The 23616-nt window shown below is 34.8% G+C and overlaps 1 protein-coding gene across 1 annotated transcript in view; it reads right to left on the minus strand.

Annotated features, from left to right (window-relative positions):
- Positions 1-11111: 11111 nt before the first annotated feature.
- Positions 11112-23616, minus strand: part of CNTNAP4 (contactin associated protein family member 4) — a 307943-nt gene continuing 295438 nt past the window's right edge. The window contains exons 22-24 of the mRNA XM_058172405.1: positions 18051-18272; positions 17603-17674; positions 11112-11460 (exon numbers count right to left, since the gene is read on the minus strand). Coding sequence (XP_058028388.1) covers positions 11267-11460; positions 17603-17674; positions 18051-18272 — 488 coding nt within the window. The 3' untranslated portion in view covers positions 11112-11266. The remainder of the gene's footprint in view (positions 11461-17602; positions 17675-18050; positions 18273-23616) is intronic.

Genomic DNA, 23616 nt, shown 5'->3' on the forward strand with positions numbered 1-23616 from the left:
TAGTCAGATAATAAATCTGGATGCTGGATGATCTGTAAATTCCCACACAAAGGGGTTTATGTGTATTTATTTATATATTTTTATTTATTTGCTGCCTATTTCACTGTGAGGCTATCCTAGATGGCTTACAACAATAAAAGGAAGAAATGAAAAAAGTAAAATAGTAAAATAATAAAATAATAAAATAATAAAATAAACAATGAAAAAGAAATGGAGAATACATCCATATTATCACCAAATAGTTTTTTTTCCAAAAAGTAAAATCACACTGTGTTGATATACAGCCTTAAGCTTTCTTGTACTCAACAAAATAATTTCATTTCTGATGTTACGGCTTAAGATTCTTTCTCTATATAAATATGAATTGGATGTATGAGTTTTTAGAGCTCACATGTATCTTAACTATTACAAACGGGGTAATTTTTTTAATTATTTGTTCATATATGTCTATGTAAACCTCCTTGCAATTAGAAACATAAAAGTTTTTAAATTCTAACCATATTTCTATTTCTAAAGACTGGCAGTTACCTGATATGAAAAAATATTCAAAGTGTAATTTCCCATTAGTGAGTTGAAGTTGTACTGAATATACAGTCTATTGTGTTTAATTGTATGCCTGTACCGCTGCAACTGGAGGAACAAAATTAGTTTATTAGGAGAAAAATTGATCCAGCCAGACGAATACATTCACAATTGATTTCTCTGCTCTCTAGCTCCTGCTGCTTGATCACTATCCCTATTGAATTTCTGTTGCTTATCTTCCAACATCCAATACAAAGGGTAAATTCTGAATAGACCCTCAGGAAAAATAGTTAGTCAGTGAATTATTTAAAATAGGAAACCTTAATCTGACATATTCACTGAAAAGTAGTTTGATTTAATACCCTCACTGATATTTAAGAACAGTTCACATCAGGGGTGAAATGCTACAGGTTCGGGGTGGTTCTCTCGAACCGGTAGAGAAAAAATGCTTTAAAAAGTAAAAAAAATAAATATCTAATGATCACATGGAACAGCTGATCATCTGAACTTTTTTTTTAGCATTTTTGATTACCTGTTCAGGCAATAGGTAGAAAAAAAATGCTTTAAAAAGTTTAAAAAAAAAAAGGTTCCGACAATCAGCTGTGGCAGTCAACTATGTCGTGTGATCCTCGGAACCTTTTTTTTTTTTACTTTTTAAAGCATTTTTTTACTACAGATTGGGGGGGGGGAGTCTGTTTTTGCTGCCAGAAGGCTCTCCTGAGGCCTGCTAGACCAAAAATGGGGTGGGGTCTGGGGGGGGTGTCCATTTTTGCTCCCAGAAGGCTTCCCTGAGGCCTGCTAGGCTAAAAATTGGGGGTGTGGGGGTGCTGAGAAAGAAAGAAAGAAAGAAAGAAAGAAAGAAAGAAAGAAAGAAAGAAAGAAAGAAAGAAAGAGAAGGAGGGAGGGATGGAGGAAGGAAGGAAGGAAGGAAGGAAGGAAGAGGGAGGGAGGGAGGGAGGGATGGGAGAAAGAAAGGGAGGGAAGGGAGAAAGAGAGAGAGAGAGAGAGAGAGAGACAAATAGAAAGAAAGAAAAAGAAAGAAAGAAAGTAAGTAAGTAAGTAAGTAAGTGGGAGGGAGGGAGGGAGGGAGGAAAAAAGGAGAGGAAGGAAGGACAACAAACCTGGCACTAGACAAAGCTTCAGAGGATACCTTGAAAGACCTTGCACAGCAATCCAGGGCTGGAAGGGACCTAGAGGTCATCTAGTCCAACCCTCTGCTCCAGCAGGACATTGTTAAAGTGAGTTTCTGTCTTTTGACACCCCCAGTCACATGACTACATAACCATGCCCACCCAGTCACATGACCCATCAAGCCACACCCACCAAGCCACACCCACAGAACCAGTAGCAAAATATTTTAGATTTCACCACTGGTTCACATCTTGTGCTTTGGGTCGTCCCACCTCCCAAAATTGTGTATGAAAATGATATCCAATACTGAACAACTAAATGTCTTAGGAAAGAATGAAAGAATAGTTACTTGACTTATTTACACTATCTCCTTCCTTCCCTGTTATTAGTTTTCTTAACTCATATATCTAAAATAGCAGACAAAATGAGATAAGAGACTTGTAGAGGTCTGCAGAGTCATCATACCATTTATCCTTTTAATACTAATTTCTATCATCTTCTCATTTTCCCCCCTTTAACTTTATGCTTGATCTCATCAAATCATCAGAAACACCAGGGATTCATTTGTGCTTTGTGCTGCAGAATTCTCGATTCTTTTTTAATTAAAAAAAAATGGAACCATTCAATTAATTGGGAGTTTTTACACTTTAATATAGCACTCCAGAGAGGAAAAGGTATGATTTTAATCAAACAATATTTTCCCCAACACACACACACACACACTCATTGCAGCAAAGTATTCATTTTACTTCAGCTTCTAGGCCAGGGGTCTCCAACCTTGGTCCCTTTAAGACTTGTGGACTTCAACTCCCAGAGTCCCTCAGCCAGCAAAGCTGGGAGTTGAAGTCCACAAGTCTTAAAGGGACCAAGGTTGGAGGCCCCTGGTCTAGACTAGGCTTTTGAAGGATTGTTTGTGGGATGGGGTGTCACTAAGAAAACCATCTACAGTATATAATGCCATATAATCAATGGGGAAACAGATTTTAGGAAAGTTTCCATCATCATCAAGTTTGGAAATTTTGAAAACTCAATATTTTCTGATCAGGGATAATAAAAGGCCAAACCCTGGTGTTCTCGTTGAACAATTGCTCCTATGGATCAGGTGCCTCTCAGATGACTTCTTATAGGTTCAATCTGGGTTGCACCTTTGAATAGGTTTTTGAGACCTGACAATTGCCTGGACAATTGCCTCCTTCCTAGAGCTTAGGAAAAGTGATTGGCTCAGAGAGGGACTAGAACTCACAGTCTCTGTTTTCTACCCTGATGCCTTAAACATGACACCAACTGGCTTTCCTACTTCAACTTTCTGCTATACTTTCAAAAGAGAATCTTCTGAAGATTTTGACTTCAAACTCTTTCTATTATTTTGCTGTTGCATTTATTAATGCTCCATATACTTTATTCTGTGTCCTTTATCAAGGGCTTTTTGTGAGGGAAATTAATCTGGGATGCTGGTGATAATGATGAGGATGATGGAAAATATCGAGTCTTCTGAAGGATATGGTCCAAAAAGTTGTTTTTTAAAAATATCTATCTATCAAGGAATCAATATATAGAAGTGATTCAGAGAATAGTTATTCAGCGAGTAAATAGCATTCAACTCTCTGATCATAGCCTCCTTTTGAAGGTATTTTTTGCTGATTGCCAGACTTCTTGAGTATATAAATACCACAAATACTTTTGCATTTGTGTACAAGTTCCTGTAGTTCAATAAATTGCATTTTGAGAAGTCTTATCATCAGGCACTTAACAAATTGCACTTTTCCCCCACAGCTTTCCTCAGGCACCTCTCAAGTTAATTAATATTTATATCTGTATTAATTATGCACTGCATAAGAATATTACACTTCCGATTGTCTTCGTATATTTCCAAGACAAAATTGTTGGCTTTAACTTTAAAGTCTTAATGACTTGAGACTAGGATGATCAGAAAGTTCTCACTTATTTTGAGTTCCCAAGCTTTTAGAACTTTTTCAAAAGAGTTTACCCAGCATTCTTACTAAGGACATAAGGGAATTGTGGGAAAAAAGAATTTCTTTGGTTATAATGAGGAAGACAAAACAATTAATTTCAGTATATATGTTTTGTGGATTATATATTCTGCCCTTAAATGAATGACTTAGCCTACATAAAGAACTCTAGTTTGCTCAATTCTAATTTGCATATTTTTTTAAAAAATGCACATCTCTGTACATTATGACAAGGCCACATATTTGCTCACAAATTTTACACAATAGTTAATACTCAGCATTATGAAGTGGAAGATATGTTAGCTCAGGGTTCTGCAAACTTGGCTCTTTTAAGACTTGTGGACGTTCACAAGTTGAAGGTCACAAGTCTTAAAAGAGCTAGGTTTGCAGACCCCTGTGTTAGTTCAATCCACGTATGGTATTTACTGAACGTGTGCGTGTGCCACACTAATCACTTTCAAATAATGTATAAATAAAATAATTGATCACATGCTTCTACTTAATTAAAAAGAGCCAGTTTGGTCTAGTAATTAAGGCACCAGGCTAGAAAGCAGGAGATAGTGAGTTCAAGTCCCACCTAAGTTATGAAAGCCAGTTGGCTGATCTTGATCCAGTCACTCTCGCTCAACCCAACCCATCTCACAGGGTTGCTCTTGTTATTATGGAGAAAATAGGAAGAGGAAGGAGTATTGTGGGTGTTAATCGCCTTCAATTATTTTTAAAAATAATAAAGGTAGGATATAAATAAATAATTGTCCAATGAGCCAATCTATGTCATTCATAGATTGTATTCTATGAGAGGAAGAGGAGCAGGAGCAGGAAGAGGAAGAGGAAAAGAAATAACAACAATTGTAATGGTGATCTAAAAAGCAGTCACTCTCTCATATTTCACAGAAATTATGTATTGGATGAGGTGACTGCATGTCAAATTAAAAGCACCTTACCTTACTGATTTTCAGTTAAATATATATAAAAGACCACATTCACCAATATGTCAAGTTCAGTTCCATTTTTAAACCTTTTTTAAAAAAAGAATCATATTGTCCTCAATGCGGTAATGCTTAAAAAAAAATCCTCACTATTTTTTTTTAAAAAACGATTGTTTATTCACAGAGAGGCATTCAGTTACAAACTGGAGCAAAAATATTTTGAAAAGGTCAGCAGTGGTCTATGATGTATCAGTGCAATTTAATATCTCATCATTTTATAGGCTTAGTTCGCAGTGTGGCTTTTCAAAATGTCTTAGGTTGTAGGTTGCAGTTCACAAGGTGTACCGGTTCTCTTTCTTTTTAATGGTTCTTTTAAAAAAGCTTTGTTCACGCATACAAAAGCAGCTCTTTATGGATAAAACTAGATTAGAAACCATCTTTCTTTCAAGGTCTGTTTTGAATTTTAGAGGTGATATGGAAAGGTGCTCTCCTGTCAACCCTTTATTTCTTTTCTTCTTTTTAAACAATGAAAGGTCTCCACAGGTCTACCTGGGAGTGACAGAAAGTCTTTCCTGAGATGAAATCTGCCATTTAAATATTCCACAGGTTTTATCAAACCATCATTTTAAAATATTCTAGAAAAGCTAATCCATGATGGTCCACTGGGACCACAGTGGCTGTTATAGGATGAAAGCTCTTCACAAATTTTGGTTCTAGAGATGGAACTCTTAACCATGTATGCTTCAATATCAGTATAACATGATGGAACCTGGAGATATCTGAAAGGTTATTATTTTTGTCTTTGAGAAAGAAGAAAACATTTTGCTTCTCATCCGAAAAGCTCCATGAGGTCTGATTGGTACTTCTTGGATGAGAAGTGAAACATTTTCTTCTTCTACCTCAAGGGGGAAAAAACAATCCAGTTGCCTTTTGAAAAGGCATCTTTGAGACAACTATAACCTGAATGACTGAGAATCTCAACAAACATTTAACCTGAAGATATGTTTACCAAGACAGTGAGAATTAAGCAAGAATTTGGTGCCTCTGGAATTTGTGGATCTATAGATACCACTGAACTCCAATTCTTTTCAACCTCAACCAGTGTAACTGGGAATTATATTGTATTTATTTGGAAGGCCACACTGATATTAAAGAAACTTCAAAGGTTGGCTATTGTAGCTTCTGTGCTTCAGAATTTGTAGATATATTTGAGACAAATGCTGAACCTTGAACCCATCTGTCAACACTGGACATTTATAGAAATGACTATAGCCTAAAAAATCAAGCAAACAAACCAAGGTAAGGGCAAAAAAAAGTAAAGAACACAATTATAATGACAGACTTGAGAGTTTGACAAAATATTTATAGGAGGGCCCTATCCATATGTTGTGGATTTCCTCAGGCCAATCTAGAATTACATTATTTACAGTCTTTGCATTAACATATGCTCAAAGAAACAGGCACTTCTAGATTAGACTGGGCCCAATTAAATGTGTGTTCAGAATTATAATATATGCCTTACCTATGCATACATTTTTGCTTGTGAATTCTGTCTTCCAAAATATTCATTGGCATTAGTTGCCTGTAAGAAATTCGACTATTTTACACTATACATCTATAGACAAAAAATCATTCATTCAAACAATATTATTGTAAATTCCTTTTTTAAAAAAGAATTTTTTACTCTCCACAATTTGAAAATCCTTCCACATTTTTCCACTCTGTACTTATGTATACGGAATTGAAGGAATGATTTTGTGAATGCTTCCTTAATGAAATTTTAAACAAACTGTACTTACTTAATCACTGCTTAACACTTAAAATGTTTTAAAATTACTTAAAAGATAAAGCTTTCTATACATAAATAAACAGTGGAAAAATAACTGGTAATTCATAGATAATTGCACAGCATTATAAACTCTCAGTTTGCCTAATTCACACTTGCACATCTATATATTTATAAGTGTGTAATAAATGGCTTGAAAGTTGATAACAAAGCAATGACTGATTTAAGTGCCTGATCTTTAAATATGTGATTCCCCTCCTTTTTTTTTTTTGTAATATATCCCTATAATAGCAATAAAATTGGCATCGCAGACTCCAAGCTCATTGCCTGAAATAAATGGGCTGGAGTTGGCACTACAGTTTCAGTGTGACTGCCTCTGACAGAATAACAAGAGAGTAGATTTAAGAATCAAAGACCTTTGAATGATGAAATGACCCTGTAAAATGGAACAAAGCTAAAGGAACATGAAAGTAATAATTACAATTTAGAAAGATTTAACTATTCAGCAGAGCACAAATGATGGCTGCAGGTATTGCTCTCCAAATAGCTTGCATTAAGAATTTTTCATAAGGTTAGTTATGTGCATTGCAACGTATACAAAAAAGTACTATTACCATTTTAAAGTAATAAATAGATGTGGCAGAAGTTCTTGTAAGGAAGCAGATTTTGGCCCACAAGCGTATGTATATTACCTTCACTTTGCCACTTGTTTTAGCTTCTTAAATATATTATTTCGGGATAATATTTGGGAATAAATAATATAATATATACTACTTATTCTTAAATAAACATATAAAAACAATACTTAAGAACAAGAAATATAAAAATAAAGTTAATAAAAGAGGGAAAAAACACATTTTCATGATATGAAAATGATATGAACATATCATTACCGTCTCTCCTATTACTACAAAATAATTTATATTTTGTGGATAAAGTTGAAATTCACAGCAGCAGCTTCTAAGAAAGGAGGGCAAGTTCTGTTTGAGCAAAAGAAAATCTTAAGTAGCTGCTCGTAATAAGAAGGAGGTATAAGCTGAGTAAGTACAAAAAGTGGAAAGAATGAAAATGGAGCTGAAAATCATGATGAAATGAGAGCAAATGGAAGAAACCACAAGCAGCAGTTGTCTGAACAATATACAGATTTAAGGATATAGGGGAGGTATGTACAACCTTGGCCACTTTAAGACCTGTGGACTTCAACTTCCAGAATTCCCCAGGTAGACCTGCTATCTGGGGAATTCTGGGAATTGAAGTCCACACGTTTTAAAGTGGCCAAGGTTGGACACCATTGAAATTAGGTCATCCATGGTGATGGGGGAGGGGGGGGAGAGAATCAAAATGGCAGCTGCAACAGTGCTGCTGAGGAATTACCCCTTGTTTATATGAATTGTGCAGTGCACATTTTAAAAAGGGCAAGCCTTATACATTAAAAAGGGCAAGCCTTATACATTGCCTTATACATTGTAAGCCGCCCTGAGTCTTCGGAGAAGGGCGGGGTATAAATGTAAAAAAAAAAAAAGCCTATAATTGAATGATTGTAACTGCCCTCTTGACTTTTTTGAGAGCCCCTAAAAATTCCCCTGGAAACAAAGAGGTGGGGGAAAGTTTAGTATTTGACAGGACTTTAGAGCCTGGAGGAAGCTAGGGACAGATCATCAGTATCTTATATATTTATTCAAACTAATTGAATAAATCTTACACAATTATTATTGGCATACATTAATTCCAAAATTAGATAATGGTATATAAGTAAAAAGAAAAATCATTTATTAGTATTAGTATTTTCTTAATACTAAGAAAAAAAGAAAAAAGAAAAAAAATCTCTAAGGGGTTTTTTTTCCAGCATTTCTGCATCCCAAAGTTTCATTTGATTCAAAATGACGTATTTATATATTACCAGATTAGGACAATGCACTTTAAATAATAATGATGGCAAAGCATCACATAATAGCTTGGACATTATTAAGCCTCATGTGAAACTAGTTATTGTGACTTAGCAGTTATTATGTACTGTATATGTATTGAAGCCAAAGATCCATCAACACAATCCCTCTATAATCCTCAGATCTAAAAGAGGGAGCCAATTATATAGGCCCGTGATGGTGAACCTATGGCACATATCAGTGAGCACTTTTTTTGTCATATTGGTGGGCACTGAGCTCAGCTCTGGCACATATGCATGCATCAGCCAGCTGATTTTCAGGCCTTCTGGGCCCACTGGAAGTAGAGAAACAGGCTGTTTCCTGCCTATGGAGGGCCTCAGCGTGGTGGTGGTGGAGGCCCATTTTTCTCTTTCCCCAGGCTCCAGAGCCTTTCTAGGAGCTTGGGGAGGGAGAAAACGGCTTCCCCCCGCCCGAGACCTCCGAAGGCTGGAAATGACCCTAACACACACACCTCGCTCCTGGCATGAGATGGCAAAAAGGTTAGCCATCACTGATATAGGCCCTTACTACCCAATGGCTATTGACTATGACAGAAACCCCCAAAGGCTGAATATAAGGAATTTGAAGTTAGGATTCTAGCAATTATATTCAGGACAATATTTCAAATATACGGGTACTGTATATTTCAACAGCACCTGCCACAATTTTATTTTTGTTGAATTGCTGGGCTAACCATGCAACAGCTAGAGATAAACCATGTTACTTTCACACCAATAGAGCCCTTGTTAACTCTGAGAACCTAGAGCAGGAGTGTCAAACTCATGACGACACGTTGCCAAGTGACGTATTGCAACTTTTTTATCCTTTGGTAAAACGGGGGTGGGGGTGGCCAGCATGCAATGCATCCAGCCCATGGGTTGTACGTTTGACATCCCTGACCAAGAGTTTCTGATGAGCATCCTTAGTCTCAGCAACTTGTACCTTGAATTGCTGCAGAAGTAGTCTTTGATTTACGGCCACAATTGAGTCCATAATGTCCATTGCTAAAGAAGATAGCTAAGTGAGTTTGAATTTTGATCACGCGACCATGGGGATGCTGTCATGTGAAAAACAGTCATAAGTCACATTTTTCAGTGGCATATTGTAACATCAAAAGCTAACAATCTTTTTGAATTTTCAGTCCCTATTCTTGGAATTAGCTTGCAGATATTTAGCTGTAAGATATTGAGTGTTGTGTTGTAACACTGATCAAGAGTGTTGATCAGTTTTTTCCCCTGACTATATGAGTTTGGTATTCGAGCATATAGTTCAGCGCATCAGGACACTGCCATTGATCTCTTTTCAAATGCTGAAACCAAAATATCAAAATATGGGGGAGGGTCCTCAATCCTCAAAGAGGACCATTTCTTTTTAAGGAAGAAGAGAATGTAATTTCAGTTGAGTTATGTGTACAGTAGGTGAGCCTACCTACAACATCAAAAATTATTCAGAAGTGGCCTTGACTGTATACAATCATAATTTCTTCTATAAATGAAACTATATTTTCTTTTTAAGGCCGCTTTATGTTCTACTGCTTTATGAGCCAAATTAACTTCAGTGGGTAGTGAAAGATGGCAGCATAACAAAAAACAAAAACAAAACCCAGATGACTTTTAGAAATACAGATAGTCTTCACTTAACAACAATTGGGCATGGAATTTTGATCCTAAGTTATTGTGGTCATTAAGGTCATTTTTATAATAGTCATTAAGCAGGTCACCATGGTTTTTAAGCAAGCCATGTGGTTGTTATCTATTCTCCTGAATGGGTGTTTTCGGCTGGAAACCAACAAAAACCACTGAAAACTAACCAAAAAAAAAATAAAAATCATTGTCACATGAATGATGCTGCAACTTCTAGTAAACCTGAGCTGGTTTCTAAGTGCCTGAAATGCAATCACGTGACCACAGGGTGTGTGCAGACATTATAACTGAGGATGAGATGTACATAATATCTTTTATCTGTTGTAACATCAAATGGCCATTGAGCAACTGATTGTTAAGCGAGGACCGCCTGTAGTACAGATAAGCCATCCTTATGTAAGTCTAAAGCACTTCTTCTGAATCATTTTCTATGCCACCTTTCATATCTATGAGTTCTTGGGAGTTTTTGTGAGTGTTTGTGAGTGTGAATGTGTTTGTGTGTATGCACCTCCCATTTCAAGATGACGTAAAATGATAATCTGCTATACATTCAGGATGTAGTAACATGTCAAGAAGACAGAAAGATATCCACCCATAATTTGTGGAGAGTTTAAGGTTTGGATTCCTTAGGTGACCACCCTGTTATTCGTTTTGAAAATCTACAACCAGATTTTCATTCACGCTTCGTTTTTCATACAAACAAGCTTTTAAAGTAATACTGAATTCTTTATCACTAGATTGTAATAGATTGGCTGGGTGAAGCAGGAGAGAAATTGTTGATGAAGATAATGATGTATGATGTGTGTTGTTGTTGTTGTTTTTAAAAAAAAGATAAGGAAAGAAGCACAAACACTTCAATTTGGAAGTCTGCACTCTTAAGCCACTTAATTCTTAAGCATGCATACTTCTGGTTTGGAAAACAGCCCAATCGTATCAAAGAAAATACTGTAGAATATTTAAACGAAATTGCTTTAAAAATAGATCTCTTGGAAGGATGGACTGAAAGGAAGAAAATAAATGACCCTTTTTCCCATTCAAAACTCAGGATATGTATCAAGTTTAACTTCCAGTTTAGAAAGTCACAGCAGAACGGCTGAAAACTACCAACAATGGGTTTGGTTACAATATCTAATTCACTCTTACATAAAATGCATCTATGTTATAATAGCTAAGGAATGCATGTCATTTAAAGAGGCTTGCCATAGCAAACACCAAGACTGAACATATGCCATTTAATAGATTTCCAATCTATTTTGCATGTTCTTTTGAATGCAACAGTTTCTTTCTTCCAGTTGAGAACTTGATTAACAAATAAGTCAGACTGTCTTTTATTCTTATTAAACTAGACCAAAAAAGCAAATCAGAAGAAATACTCCTTTTGATTTTCATTGATTGTATTTTGCACGTTGATCTCATTTTTCAGGACAGTCTCTGCACTATCCTCATTTTCTGATCCCTTCACCTCCTTCTTTTTATATACATTTTTCTTTTTATAAATCCGTACAGCAATGGCCACAATGCAAAGTGGAATGAATATCACTACAGCGATCACACCTGGGGAGAGAAAAGAAAATCACCAAGTATATTTTGTAACACATTAAAAAACATGGCATAATTATAACAATTCTTGTAGCCCTTTACACTAGAGAATATGTTGCTATCTTCATGTAAGAACATCCTAGAATACATTGCAAGAATAATGATGATGTTGGCACTGATGATGTTATCTAGTTTGGTAATGCAATATTTCCAAAAAAAAAAAAAAAAAACAGCTCAAAAAGCACCAAGGACTCCATAGTTCAACCCTGAGCTACAAATATTATTTTCTATTCATTAGAGCAAAAGGTCCCATAGCAAAACACAAACATAATTTTAAGGCCACATTTATATATATGTTTGTTTGTTTGTTTGTTTGTTTGTTTATTCCATTTCTATACCGCCCTTCTTCGAAGACTCAGGGCGGTTTATAGCCAAGATAAAATCTCACAGAAACAAACGTTAAGAACATTATTAAAAAAACTTCCGGTCTGGCTCCGCTTCATTGAAAGCAGTCTTGTTTATCGTAAACCTATTGTCCGACAGCTTGTAAGTCTCTTCCCTTGGGCAAAGAGGGAGAGATGAGCATTCAGGCTGAAGTTGAGACACCCAAAAAAGCCACAGAAAAAGTTTCTGGGGGCTTGAGGGGAGTGCTCTTTCCATAGCCTGAAAAGCTCCAGACTCGGAGATGCATCTGTCTTCTGGCAGAAAAAAACGTAGCGTACAGTCTCCGTGGCAGAAATTGATTTATGATGGATTGTAACGCGGATGGAGCAGACACTGGAGTTCTAGCATTTGTTTGTAAGAAGACTGCAATCCCCTGAGGATATATTTGTTGTGAAGATAGGAGAGAAGAAAGCAAATGGCGTTTTATGGAATGTGTGTATTAGAAACAAAAGTTAAAGAAATGCTTATTAATAGCTAGTGTGGAACTAGAAGATATACAGGAAGACACTGACTAAATGGAAGAAATGAGAATTTTATGATTTATATTTTTTCTTCTTCTTTGGGATTATAGTGATTCAGAAGAAAAAACTTTTTGAATTTTTCTTTTTTAACCTCCTTTTGTCCGTTATTAGGCTATATTTTAAAAAATGGCTTTTAAGCAAATAGTACCAAAAATCACTAAAAACTTTGAAATTTCTTTAGTTCAGATTCGAAACTTAAAAGAAGAGATTAAAAAGGAATTAAGAAACTCTTTACAGGAGTTTTTGGAGATTCGTTTTTCAGAAATAGATCAAAAATTTGATGAAATAGAGAAAAAGATGTTGGATTTTAAGGAAGTGGTGGAAGAGCAGAAGAGGGAAATGAAAATGGTAAAGGATGCAATTTCGCAAATATTAAGCTCTTGTATTCAGATGGAAGATCATCTTGAAGAAATTAATAAAGCTAATTTAGAGTTGCAAAAGAAAATAGAGGAAATTCAAAAGAATCAAAATAATTGGAACTTAGATAATAAGATGGAAGATATACAGGCAAAGGTAGATAGGGCAGATGAAGAAAGAGTAATATTACAATATAGATTAATGGAATATGCTATAAGGGTGAGGGGATTGAGGCAAAATAGGAAGGAAAATTTAAAAGAGATTTTTACGCAAGCCTTTGCTCAGATAAAGGGTGTGGAGCCAGAAGACTTTGAGATTAATATTGAAAGAATTTATCGTGTTAATTCTTGGTGGGCAAGACAAAATAGATTACTGAGGGATGTGGTTATTTATTTTACAACTAAAAACATTAGGTATGAAATCTTGCAAGCCTTTTATAAAAATAAATTTCAAATATTGGGACAAGATATAAAAATGATGAAGGAAATTCCTCCTAAAATGTTAAGAAAGAGAAGAGAATTTGCTTTTTTAGTGGATGAGTTTAAGAAACATCAGATATATTTTAGATGGGAAGTTCCAATGGGTTTGTCAGTGAATTTTAGAGGCAGAAAGTATTTTCTTAATTCAGTTACGAAAGCAAGACATTTCTATATTAATGTTTTAAAGAGTGGGAATCCTTTGTTGTTAGATGCTAAGTTAAATGGTTTGGAAATGATGGAAAATGGAGGAGAGGGGAGGAATGTTTAAGATGTGAATATGATGATTATGGTTAATTTTTGAAATTGATTTGTTTAGGATACAAATTATAGGATTTTTGTTATTTGCTATTTGTACGGTATAAACCTATGGGATGATATTATTTAATTGTGAAGGATGGAAAGTAAAATTTATGAATTTAGATAATGTTGTGGATGTAATGATTTTAATTGTTTACTGTTATATTGTGGATGTAGCTTAAATGATTATTTGTTTTAATTGACACGTGTATAGATAGTAAAAGTTATGAAGTTAAGTTGGAAATATTGTATTTGAGAGATTTTAGTTGTAATGATATTTGATTGATGGAGTAGTATTGGAAGATTGGATATTAAATGTTATGACAATTGAAGAAATATATAAGTGATGAGAATTTGAGTTCGAGAAGCTGGATCGTAATTTAAGAAATGGACTTATGAAATTTGAAGAAATATACAAGTGGGGGGAAAAATTTGAATTTGAGAAGATGGACTAATTTTTAAAATGGACTGTAAGAATAACGGACATTAAATGTTATGACAATTGAAGATATATATAAGTGATGAAAAATTGAGTTCGAGAAGATGGACTGTAATTCAAGAAATGGATTTATGAAATTTGAAGGAATATACAAGGGGAAAAAATCTGAATTTGAGAACATGGATTAATTTTAAAAATGGATTGTAAGAAGAAGCAATATGTGAAGTTGGTACTGTTTCTTGTCTTTTTTCTTTTTTATTATTCTTTCTTATCTCTTTATTTTTATTGTGAGGGGATTTAGAGTTTTAAATTTTTGAGGATGGGTGTTTATGTATATTTTGTATATTTTAGCTTGTGATTGTTGGTCATAATACCCGGTATTTGCTCTGGGAAGTCTGGGGGGGGGGAAGGGGGAGGAGGGGGAAGAAAGGGGGGGGAAATGATACATGGATTGGTTATTAACGTACAGTAATTTTTGAAGATATGAAATTAAAATTTAAAATGATATTGGGGCTACTCGACTGCCATTTCAGAAAGACAAGGAGAGAGGAGTAGTAGGAGGGAAGAAAGTAGGTAGGAAAGAGTTGAGAAGGAGGAGGGGAATAAGAAGGTTAGATAGGGTGGAAGAAGGGAGGAGTGGAGAAGGAGGAGAGGAAGTAGTAAAGTGAAGGAGATGAAGGATGGGAAAGTAGTAGAGGGTAGAGGGAGGTTGTAAAGAAAGGAAGTGGCAGTCGGGCAGGCCTGAATCAGTAATAAATAAAAATTAATGATTAATGATGGATAATTGTACATAAATATGATGTTGGAAAATGGAAATAATTTTTTTTTTAAAAAAGAACATTATTAAAAATCTAAATGTACATCTAAATGTAATCTAATGTAATCTAAAAAAAATGTAATTTTTTAAAGCTTCTTTTACGCAATTATCTAAAAGAAATCTGTCATAGATTTCCTTTACTGTAAAATACATCAAAATGAAATCCATTGCCATCTACTTGTCTCCGCCAGAAAGAGTTCATTAAAACTCTGTATTTGGGAACATCGAGTAAATATCAGCATTAATCAGGGAAGTTTCCAAACAATATTTATTCCCCATTTGGATAAGTTATGATGCAACTACAAACCATTGAGCTAAGTTATGTTGGAACTACAAACCATTTAAATAAGAGATTTATGGGGGAAGATGTGTAGGAACTTATAATATGGATATTAGAAGAAAATACATTTAACCATATGATAAGAACTGATCCAGATTTTCTGTACATTTTATTTACTGTATTTACTAGAAAACCTCTTCCCCATTGGTTTATCATTTAACAGATATTTCCTTACATAAATAGAGAAGCAGAATGACAAAGAGAGAACAGTGGGAGCAGGCACAACTTCTGACTATCAGCTTCCCCATTGAGTTTCATTTTGAGAAGCTGGCAGGGAGCACCATAAATTGCCTTCCTCTCTTTCTTCCCCTTTCCCTTCCCTTCCCTTTCCTTCACTCCTTTCCCCTTTCCAGTAGATATGTAAATGGTTGTTTCTGAATGGGACAGGGAGCAAAGGATTGGAAATTGTCACAGAATGTTGAAAATAAAGATCTCATGACCATAGAAGCAGCACAGCAGCAGCCAGTAGCACTGAAATAGCCACAACTTCCCCAACTTTCATTTCTTTGGACGTCATGGGTCTTGGATTTTTCACACATTCAGTAGGTTAGCCCATTCAAAGTACTTAGTTTCAAAAATCATTTCCCTTTGATGCAATGTTTCATTCAGTTAAAAGTCATGATAATGAGAGTTTTGGTAAGATATAGATTTATTAAATTTATACACGTGCCGATCTCATTACTGTGACATAATTAAAAATGTTACGAATTAACATTTTATAGTGCCCATTAGCAACTTCTGCTTTTGTATTACATAATATACTCATGGTCTAAAATTGATTATGTTTCTTTGTTCTTGCTATTATTAAATTATAGATGGACAAACTTTCATTATTTCAGAATCTACTGATTTCTGTATATGTGTTGGAGCCAAACGCCATAATGAGAATGAACAAGTAATCAATTAATATTGAAATCATCAATACATGGACATAGAAGTGAGTACAGCTGGAGTACAATTACTATTGTTTATTCTTTAATTGGACATGTGTATAGTTGTACCCCAGCTTATACTATAAAGGAAAACAGGACAGGTGGTAGCTTTATGAGTATTGGTGATAAAAGCTCTCTGGGCATGGTGGAATCTTCATTTAGCATAAACAGATCTCACTAAGGTTTAATTGCGTCTTATTGTAGCTACAAGAAAAAAATCTTTTCACTAGCACAATAATGTCATTCTAGAAAAATATTGTATGATTTATATAGCCCACTAACCTTACATGATAGCATCTGGCACTGAGATAATGTTACAAAGGAGTATCACCAACATAATCCAGTGATACTCCATGAGTTATCTTCACTCTAAAGAGTCTTCATGACCTAATTTTGTCTTTTTTCCACTAGTACGTATTTCCTGAAGTATGCTTACTAATAGTTTTGTCGAATAAGTATTCGACAAAATGCTAGCAATAGATGATATGAATAACTTATTCACAAATCACATACAGTCCATCTCTAGTCTTCAGGTGACATTCTTCTAAAATTGAATCCTTTTGGAATGGAAACTTCCTGTGCATTATGAACTTACTGTTTTGTTCTTTTTCTAATTGGGAGTTGAAGGCTGCAATCTTGTATAAATGAAGATTTTTGAACTTATATTTTGAGTATTTGCCCTACTAAAACCTTGCAGAGTTAGGGATGTATTAAACTCCAAATAATTCAATCTTAGGTTATACCTAAAAGGAAAGCTACCAAAGTATACCATCTTAAGTGATTTAGCCAAATATAAAGAAAGAAGAATAGGAATCTTGAAGTGTTGCTACATAATATACTCTAGTTTTCTGATACTGTATTGAAATGCCATCAGTATGGTTTTACATGGAAAATCAGTACATACAGTAAATAAGAAGATACAATTTCAAACAATCTGAAAGATAGCAAAAGCCCTTTGACATTGCTGCTGCATAAAACAAAAATTATATTGCAAACTCCCAACTACCATAGAGGTCTTTGGAATTGTTTGGGTATGTATCTACTGTATATCTACAGTAGTAGACAGATTTCGGGGGTTGATTATAATAGATACATTCTCAGTAATTCTCAGTAATCCTCTTGATTATAATAGATACATTCTCAGTAATTCCTATTTCCAACAGGAACTCAAACCACTACTGCAAATATAGATTACTAGAAGGATGATTTTAAAAATAAACAAACGCATATTTAAATGTTTGAAGAAAATGAAACACTTATAAAACATTTCTTTTTAAATCAATACTGTGAACCATTGAGAGATTTTTGAGGAAAAATTGGATCTATAGTTCCACTGCAGCTTGAACACATGTTCGAAGGCATATAACCATTTGTGACTATCCAATCTAATTCCATCAGCTTCTACAACATGTATACAATGTTAAACAAGTTAACAACGTAGAAGCTTATTCCATTATTTGGGTGCTCAACTTCAGCACTTAAATTTAAATATTTAAAATGGTACATACAATGCAATTACAGTTGCTCTTACCCCCAATAATTGCAGAATCACTCCTTATTACATTAGCTAAAGGTTTTCCTTCATTCCTTGGTCCTGAATGATCTGTGCCAGAAACAAAAAGAAAAATACAGAGACAGATAGAGAACAGGAATCTCAGTATATCTGCATTTAAATCCACAGATCCAACAGAGGCTACTGTATCTATTACTGTATAACATACCGATAGAATTATAAAATAGGAACATACACATTAAAATATTACTACAAAGCTATTAACAAGGAATTAATGATTGGCTTGGAAGCTACATGGTATATATGAAAAACACACATTCATATGCATACAAGAAATGAAATGACAAAAATTGAGGATTTGTAGAAAAGCCTACCACTTTTGGCACATTAAAAAAATGACTTTTTGAAACATGGTCAACTATTCTTTTTCAGAGAATAAAATTAATGAAAGCCTTATGCTTGGTACCTGCAAATGAATGGGTTGTTTCACTTGATGTTGTATCAGCTCCTGTTAATGTCCCACAGTTGGATTCCATGAAATGTCCTTTAACAATGACTGGAGCTGAGCTTGGATAGTGGACAGCAGCCTTCAAAGGAGCAACATGATTGAATTGCACTGAAGAGAGGCATCCAATAAACCCCTGAGAGTTTGCCTTTAGAGTATCTGGGTCTACATCACTAGTTTCTGCTAATAAAAAGAAACAGAACACAATTAATCATTGTGAAACACACAGAACAAAGGGACAGGCAAATAATTGAATAATTAACCTTTATCTCTCAATGTTTCTGCGTGCAGCGACAGCAGAGGCAAATTTACCTATTTTATTTTTGTCCGCTTTAACAAAAACACAAGAAATACATTCCACACTTTAAAAAAACAACTGTGTTAGTTTGCTAGAAAAGATACATAGCAAGTTCCTAAGCATAATTAAGAAATTCTTTTCATGTGGTGAAATAAATTTTCCTCCTCCCAAATACATTTGTAGGAATCAGTATCTACTACAGATTTGTACACACAGCTGCGGAAAACCTTTCAATATTCAAGTCAAAATGCTTTTAAATTTTACAAATTGTAAATACTTTTTAAGTGTTGTGAACATTCTATTTTCATTTTTTTCTTCAATAACATGCATTTCTTCTGCACAAATAGAATAGTTTGACTAAAGGTTTACTTGCATAAGAATTATTTTCATATTACCTTATTTTCAGTTTGAATAGTGAAAAAGTCATATGAATAAAGCTATTCTAATACATTCTGACTCGGATAACATTCACTGGGGAAAATATAATCCTGCTAAGCACACATTTTCTTGCATGCTAATGCCAAACGTTGTTTCATAAAAAAAACTAAATCTGTTGAATGTTCTGTAATCTAGTACAAGTCCAATTTTTTGCAAATATTGTAGGTTTATTTTAAACAAAGCCTTTTGATGATGGTAATCACTGCTATTGTTTTGGTATACACCTGTATGCTAATTTTTTCTATCTATAGGCTAATGTATGCAGAGTTCCATTTTAACATGCCAAGTGAAGATTACATTAAGTTGTGGCAGCATGTCAGATAATGTCTTTATTAGAGTATTCTTTGCATGATTAAATCAAATCTTTGTATAATAATAGAAAGCTGAAGAAAAAAAAAACATTCCAAATGGGTGAATGAAGCAAGGAACTTTATACGAGGTAGCAGTTCTGAGAATTTAGTCCAACACATCTGGAGGACACCAGATTGATGAACATCAGTTTCAATACTATTTCAATATCGATGGAATAATAATTAGGTTTTGGGTTAGGATTGGGAAAAATCCAGATTTTTCAGCAATAGAACCTTAAATAGATGATTGTTTGTTTGTTTTTGTTCTCTATCAGTCCATGCCACTTGATAAAATTATTGTTGTGAGAATAAAATTGTCAGTTCAAGTGTGAACTTAGCCAGTGAGATTCTAGACATTTTTATAATCAGATCTATTTTCATAGATACTTATCTACTTAGATATGTTCTTTCATGACTTAGCAGATATTGAGAATTGACCTTTTTAAAACTTTAGAAAAGGTCTTATATACAGCTTGGGATACACAGCGAAGAACACTAGCTTTCTCTGACCCAATAGCATCCTCATATGTTGAAGGTGACTGACCATAGCAGGAAGCCTTCAGTAACTCTGGAGCCTGCCCATATATCTTGCAAAAGGTTGTTCAGTATGCCTTTCTGTAGAACCTTGAGCATGAATTTACCACCCTAGATATCTTTCTACAATGCAACTGATGTATGAAATAAATGGCACACAGGATGGTATTGCCTTTGAAGATTGCAGTTTGAAGCATAATGACTTCACTTTATGGGATGGATTATAGTTACTGCATTTTATTAATTTGTAAGGAGTTTTATTTATTTTTCATCTCAGCCTTACCCTTGAAATAAGAGAAATGATTGAAACAAATCATTACTGTATGTGTGTATGTGTGGACAAATCTATAAAATTAGATATGAAAATGAAAACTTTCTAGAAGGAAGTTCTAATGAAATGGAATCCATGTGAATCACTTTCAAATATTTTTTTTAGCTTTATCAGTTCTGGATGCTATTTATGCATGTTGATTTAAAAATATACGTATAAAAAAATTAAAAGAGAAAATTGTTTTTGTTTTTAATCCAAAAATTTAATAAATAATAGAATGCTCGCTCTGTCTATCTGTCTATCTGTCTATCTCTCTATCTATCTATCTGTCTATCTATCTATCTATCATCTATCATCTGTCTATCTCTATCTCTATCTCTTTGTCTTTCTCTCTGTCTCTGTCTCCCTCTCTATCTCTGTCTCTGTCTGTCTGTCTGTCTCTGTCTCTCTCTGTCACTCTCTCTCTCTGTATAAATGTATGAAATGAAACACGGAAAGAACAGCAAATTAAGACTTCAATCTATAGGAATCCTATAACTTGATCTTTGTGGTAGTTTATTTGTACTTAAGGTACTTAGAAAATGAAGACACACTCATTCTATTTAGTGACCTTAACAGGGAACCAACAGTCATTTCTTTATCAGAGGTTAACATATTCATAACACATAGCAGAATATTCAATAGAACAACTTATAAAAATTAGGTTAGATTGCTAAATTTGATTTTACATGTTTCTATAAAATATATATTTTACATTGACTCATTTTGTTTGCATGGCATTTTACCCTGCTGTTGCAATTGTTCATAACAAAAACATTTGTAGTTGTTGATATCTATTCAGTAATAGCAATCTATTCATTCTTATTACCCCAAAAATGTTACTTATTTGTATTAATGTATTTAACAAGATACGGTGTACTTAATGTAATATTTTCTTAGGCTTTACCTTTGAATTTCACATAGCAAATTCTTAACTCAAATATTATTTTTTTATTTTAAGTAGCATTATTTCTTTTATGAACTATGCTACTAGGAATATAAAATATGTTACTTCTATATAGCTGAAATCAAGTTAAATTATACCAAGCATTATCCATTTGGATTTAATAGAAGTAAATTGTACAAGTTCCCACAACGGCTAACAAGTCAATAAGAACTGCTAATTAGAACAGAAGGTTCTCTAAGAATGCTTAGAGGGAAAGAGGCAAGACACTTGTTGCTGAATTAATTAGGGCCACAGCTATTAATTTTCATGCTCAACAGTGACTGACTCAATCTGAATGTGAACTCTTTCTATAGTAGAATCAGCCATATGTTTTCCTAGCCCAAATTAATTGAAGTCAATGCCCTATATCAGAAAGCAACATGATAATGTTCCTGCCCCTTCTAGTCACATTCCTTCTGGTGTTAAAAGAAGTCTACTCTATCCCTACTCCTCCCAATCATTAGATTTATAAAGAAGAGGGAGGTCTATGTTTAGTTCTTCAATTACCAAAGATTCTCATGACCTAAAAAGAATCCCTTTGCATCAGATTAATGCCTCCAGTAAGCGCTTCAAGTTCACATGTTAAGCACTTGGCTATTCCTCCTGTCCTCACCAGTTTTATTATAAAGGATGTTACAGCAACCTTACTACCATAAATGTACATATCTGCAAAGGGGAAGACATTATGAGTACAGTGGTACCTGGGTACTTGTCCTTAATTGATTCCAGGAGATGTGATGAGTACTAAAAAGGATGAGTACCCAACAAACCATGTGACTTAGTACATGACCCTTTGTTTTGGCCAGGAAGGACTTCCTATCTCTCCCTTTTCCTAAGTCAGCAACCTTCAGACCATGGCCAATTTCCTGTCTGCCCTCTGCAGCTTTCCCCCCACTTCCTTTTGTATCACATCAAGTATCAGGACAATATTTTTTGCATCAAAATGTGTTGAGTACCAAATGTGATGGGTTTTCAAGCAGTCGAGTACTGAGGTACTGCTGTATGCTATTGAATTCACTATTACAGATTTTGAGTAACAAAATCAGGAAATGCCTGATATGTTTGCACATTGCCCACCTAAGGATACATCAACAATGCTGAAACCTCTCCTGACTAATTTATTTATTTATTTATTTATTTTATTCGATTTTTATACCGCCCTTCTCCCGAAGGACTCAGGGCGGTGTACAGCCAAGTAAAAAAGCACAGTATAAATATTAAAAGAAATAAAAACAAACATATTATAAAGTGGCCGAATTTAAAACAATTTAAAATATTAAGATATAAATAACCCCAATAAAATTTTAGGCCAGTCCCGCTTGAATAAATAGGTGCGTTTTCAGCTCACGGCGAAAGGTCTGAAGATCAGGCACTTGACGTAAAGCAGGGGGAAGCTCATTCCAGAGCGTGGGAGCTCCCACAGAGAAGGCCCTACCCCTGGGGGCCACCAGCCAACATTGTTTGGTGGACGGCACCCTGAGAAGGCCCTCTCTGTGAGAGTGTACAGGTCGGTGGGAGACAAATTGAACATGTCTTTCTTGCCCTGGAATGAATAGAACTCATTCCTTGAGAAGGAGATAAGTGAAGGATGTCATCCTCAAAACCTGCTTCAAATCACAATGACTTAACCTCTACCCATAATATTTCTAAAGCAAAAGTAGTGATGTGCTGTATTTCATTGAATAAAAATATTTCCTTTTTAATTGGTTCCTGTGTGCTGTAGTCAGGATAACCTTGATAATTTCATTCTGGATTGCTTGACCAATTCTACATGGGATGGACCTACAAAAGGACTAGAATTTTTTTGTTCATTTGTTTTCATTACAGAATAACATCATGAAATTTTTGACCTTTCCTTTCCTTTCCTTTCCTTTCCTTTCCTTTCCTTTCCTTTCCTTTCCTTTCCTTTCCTTTCCTTCCCTTCCCTTCCCTTCCCTTCCCTTCCCTTCCCTTTCTTTCCCTTTCCTTCCTTTCCCTTCCCTTCCCTTCCCTTCCATTGATCACTATATTTTTAACAGTGCTATACTGTTTCTGTTCTGAGCTGGCTATTGTGATTTGATTCCTTCTTCATTTAAAGCAGGGGTCCCCAACTGGTCAATGGACCAGTGCTGATCTGCAGCCCATTGCGAACCGGGCCACACATGTGATGGGGGAGCACACAAAGCTCCATTTGTACAAGTAGTGGGCAATGTTAAAAACCATTCCCTCCTCCCAGTTGCCACCACTGCTGCGTAGAGTTGGGAACATTGGAGACCGTTGATTTAAAGGATCTTCCAGCAGAATCCAGATTGCCATCAATCTACTTGTTAAAATCGCCTCTGGGTTCTAGAGTCACTAATAAAAATGATCTTTGAATTATTTATGTATAACTTTAAATAGTCTTCAACATTAAACATGACACAGATGGAGAACACGGTAGTGGCCATATAGACAATCTATATTATTATATTAGTGAAGATACAACCATATATAATCATTGCATAAAACACAAATATTAATATTAAAATGTTCACACATTTATTTACTGAAAAGCTGATGAAGGAACCATTTTTTTAAAGGCTAAATAACAACAGGATCATGGGTATGTGTATTTTAGATGGGTGCACTAGTCCAAAGGATAAGGTGGCCACCAATAAATCATACCAAGCTTA

This window comes from Ahaetulla prasina, chromosome 2 (genome assembly GCF_028640845.1).
Source record: "Ahaetulla prasina isolate Xishuangbanna chromosome 2, ASM2864084v1, whole genome shotgun sequence".
Classification (NCBI taxonomy): Eukaryota; Metazoa; Chordata; class Lepidosauria; order Squamata; family Colubridae; genus Ahaetulla; species Ahaetulla prasina.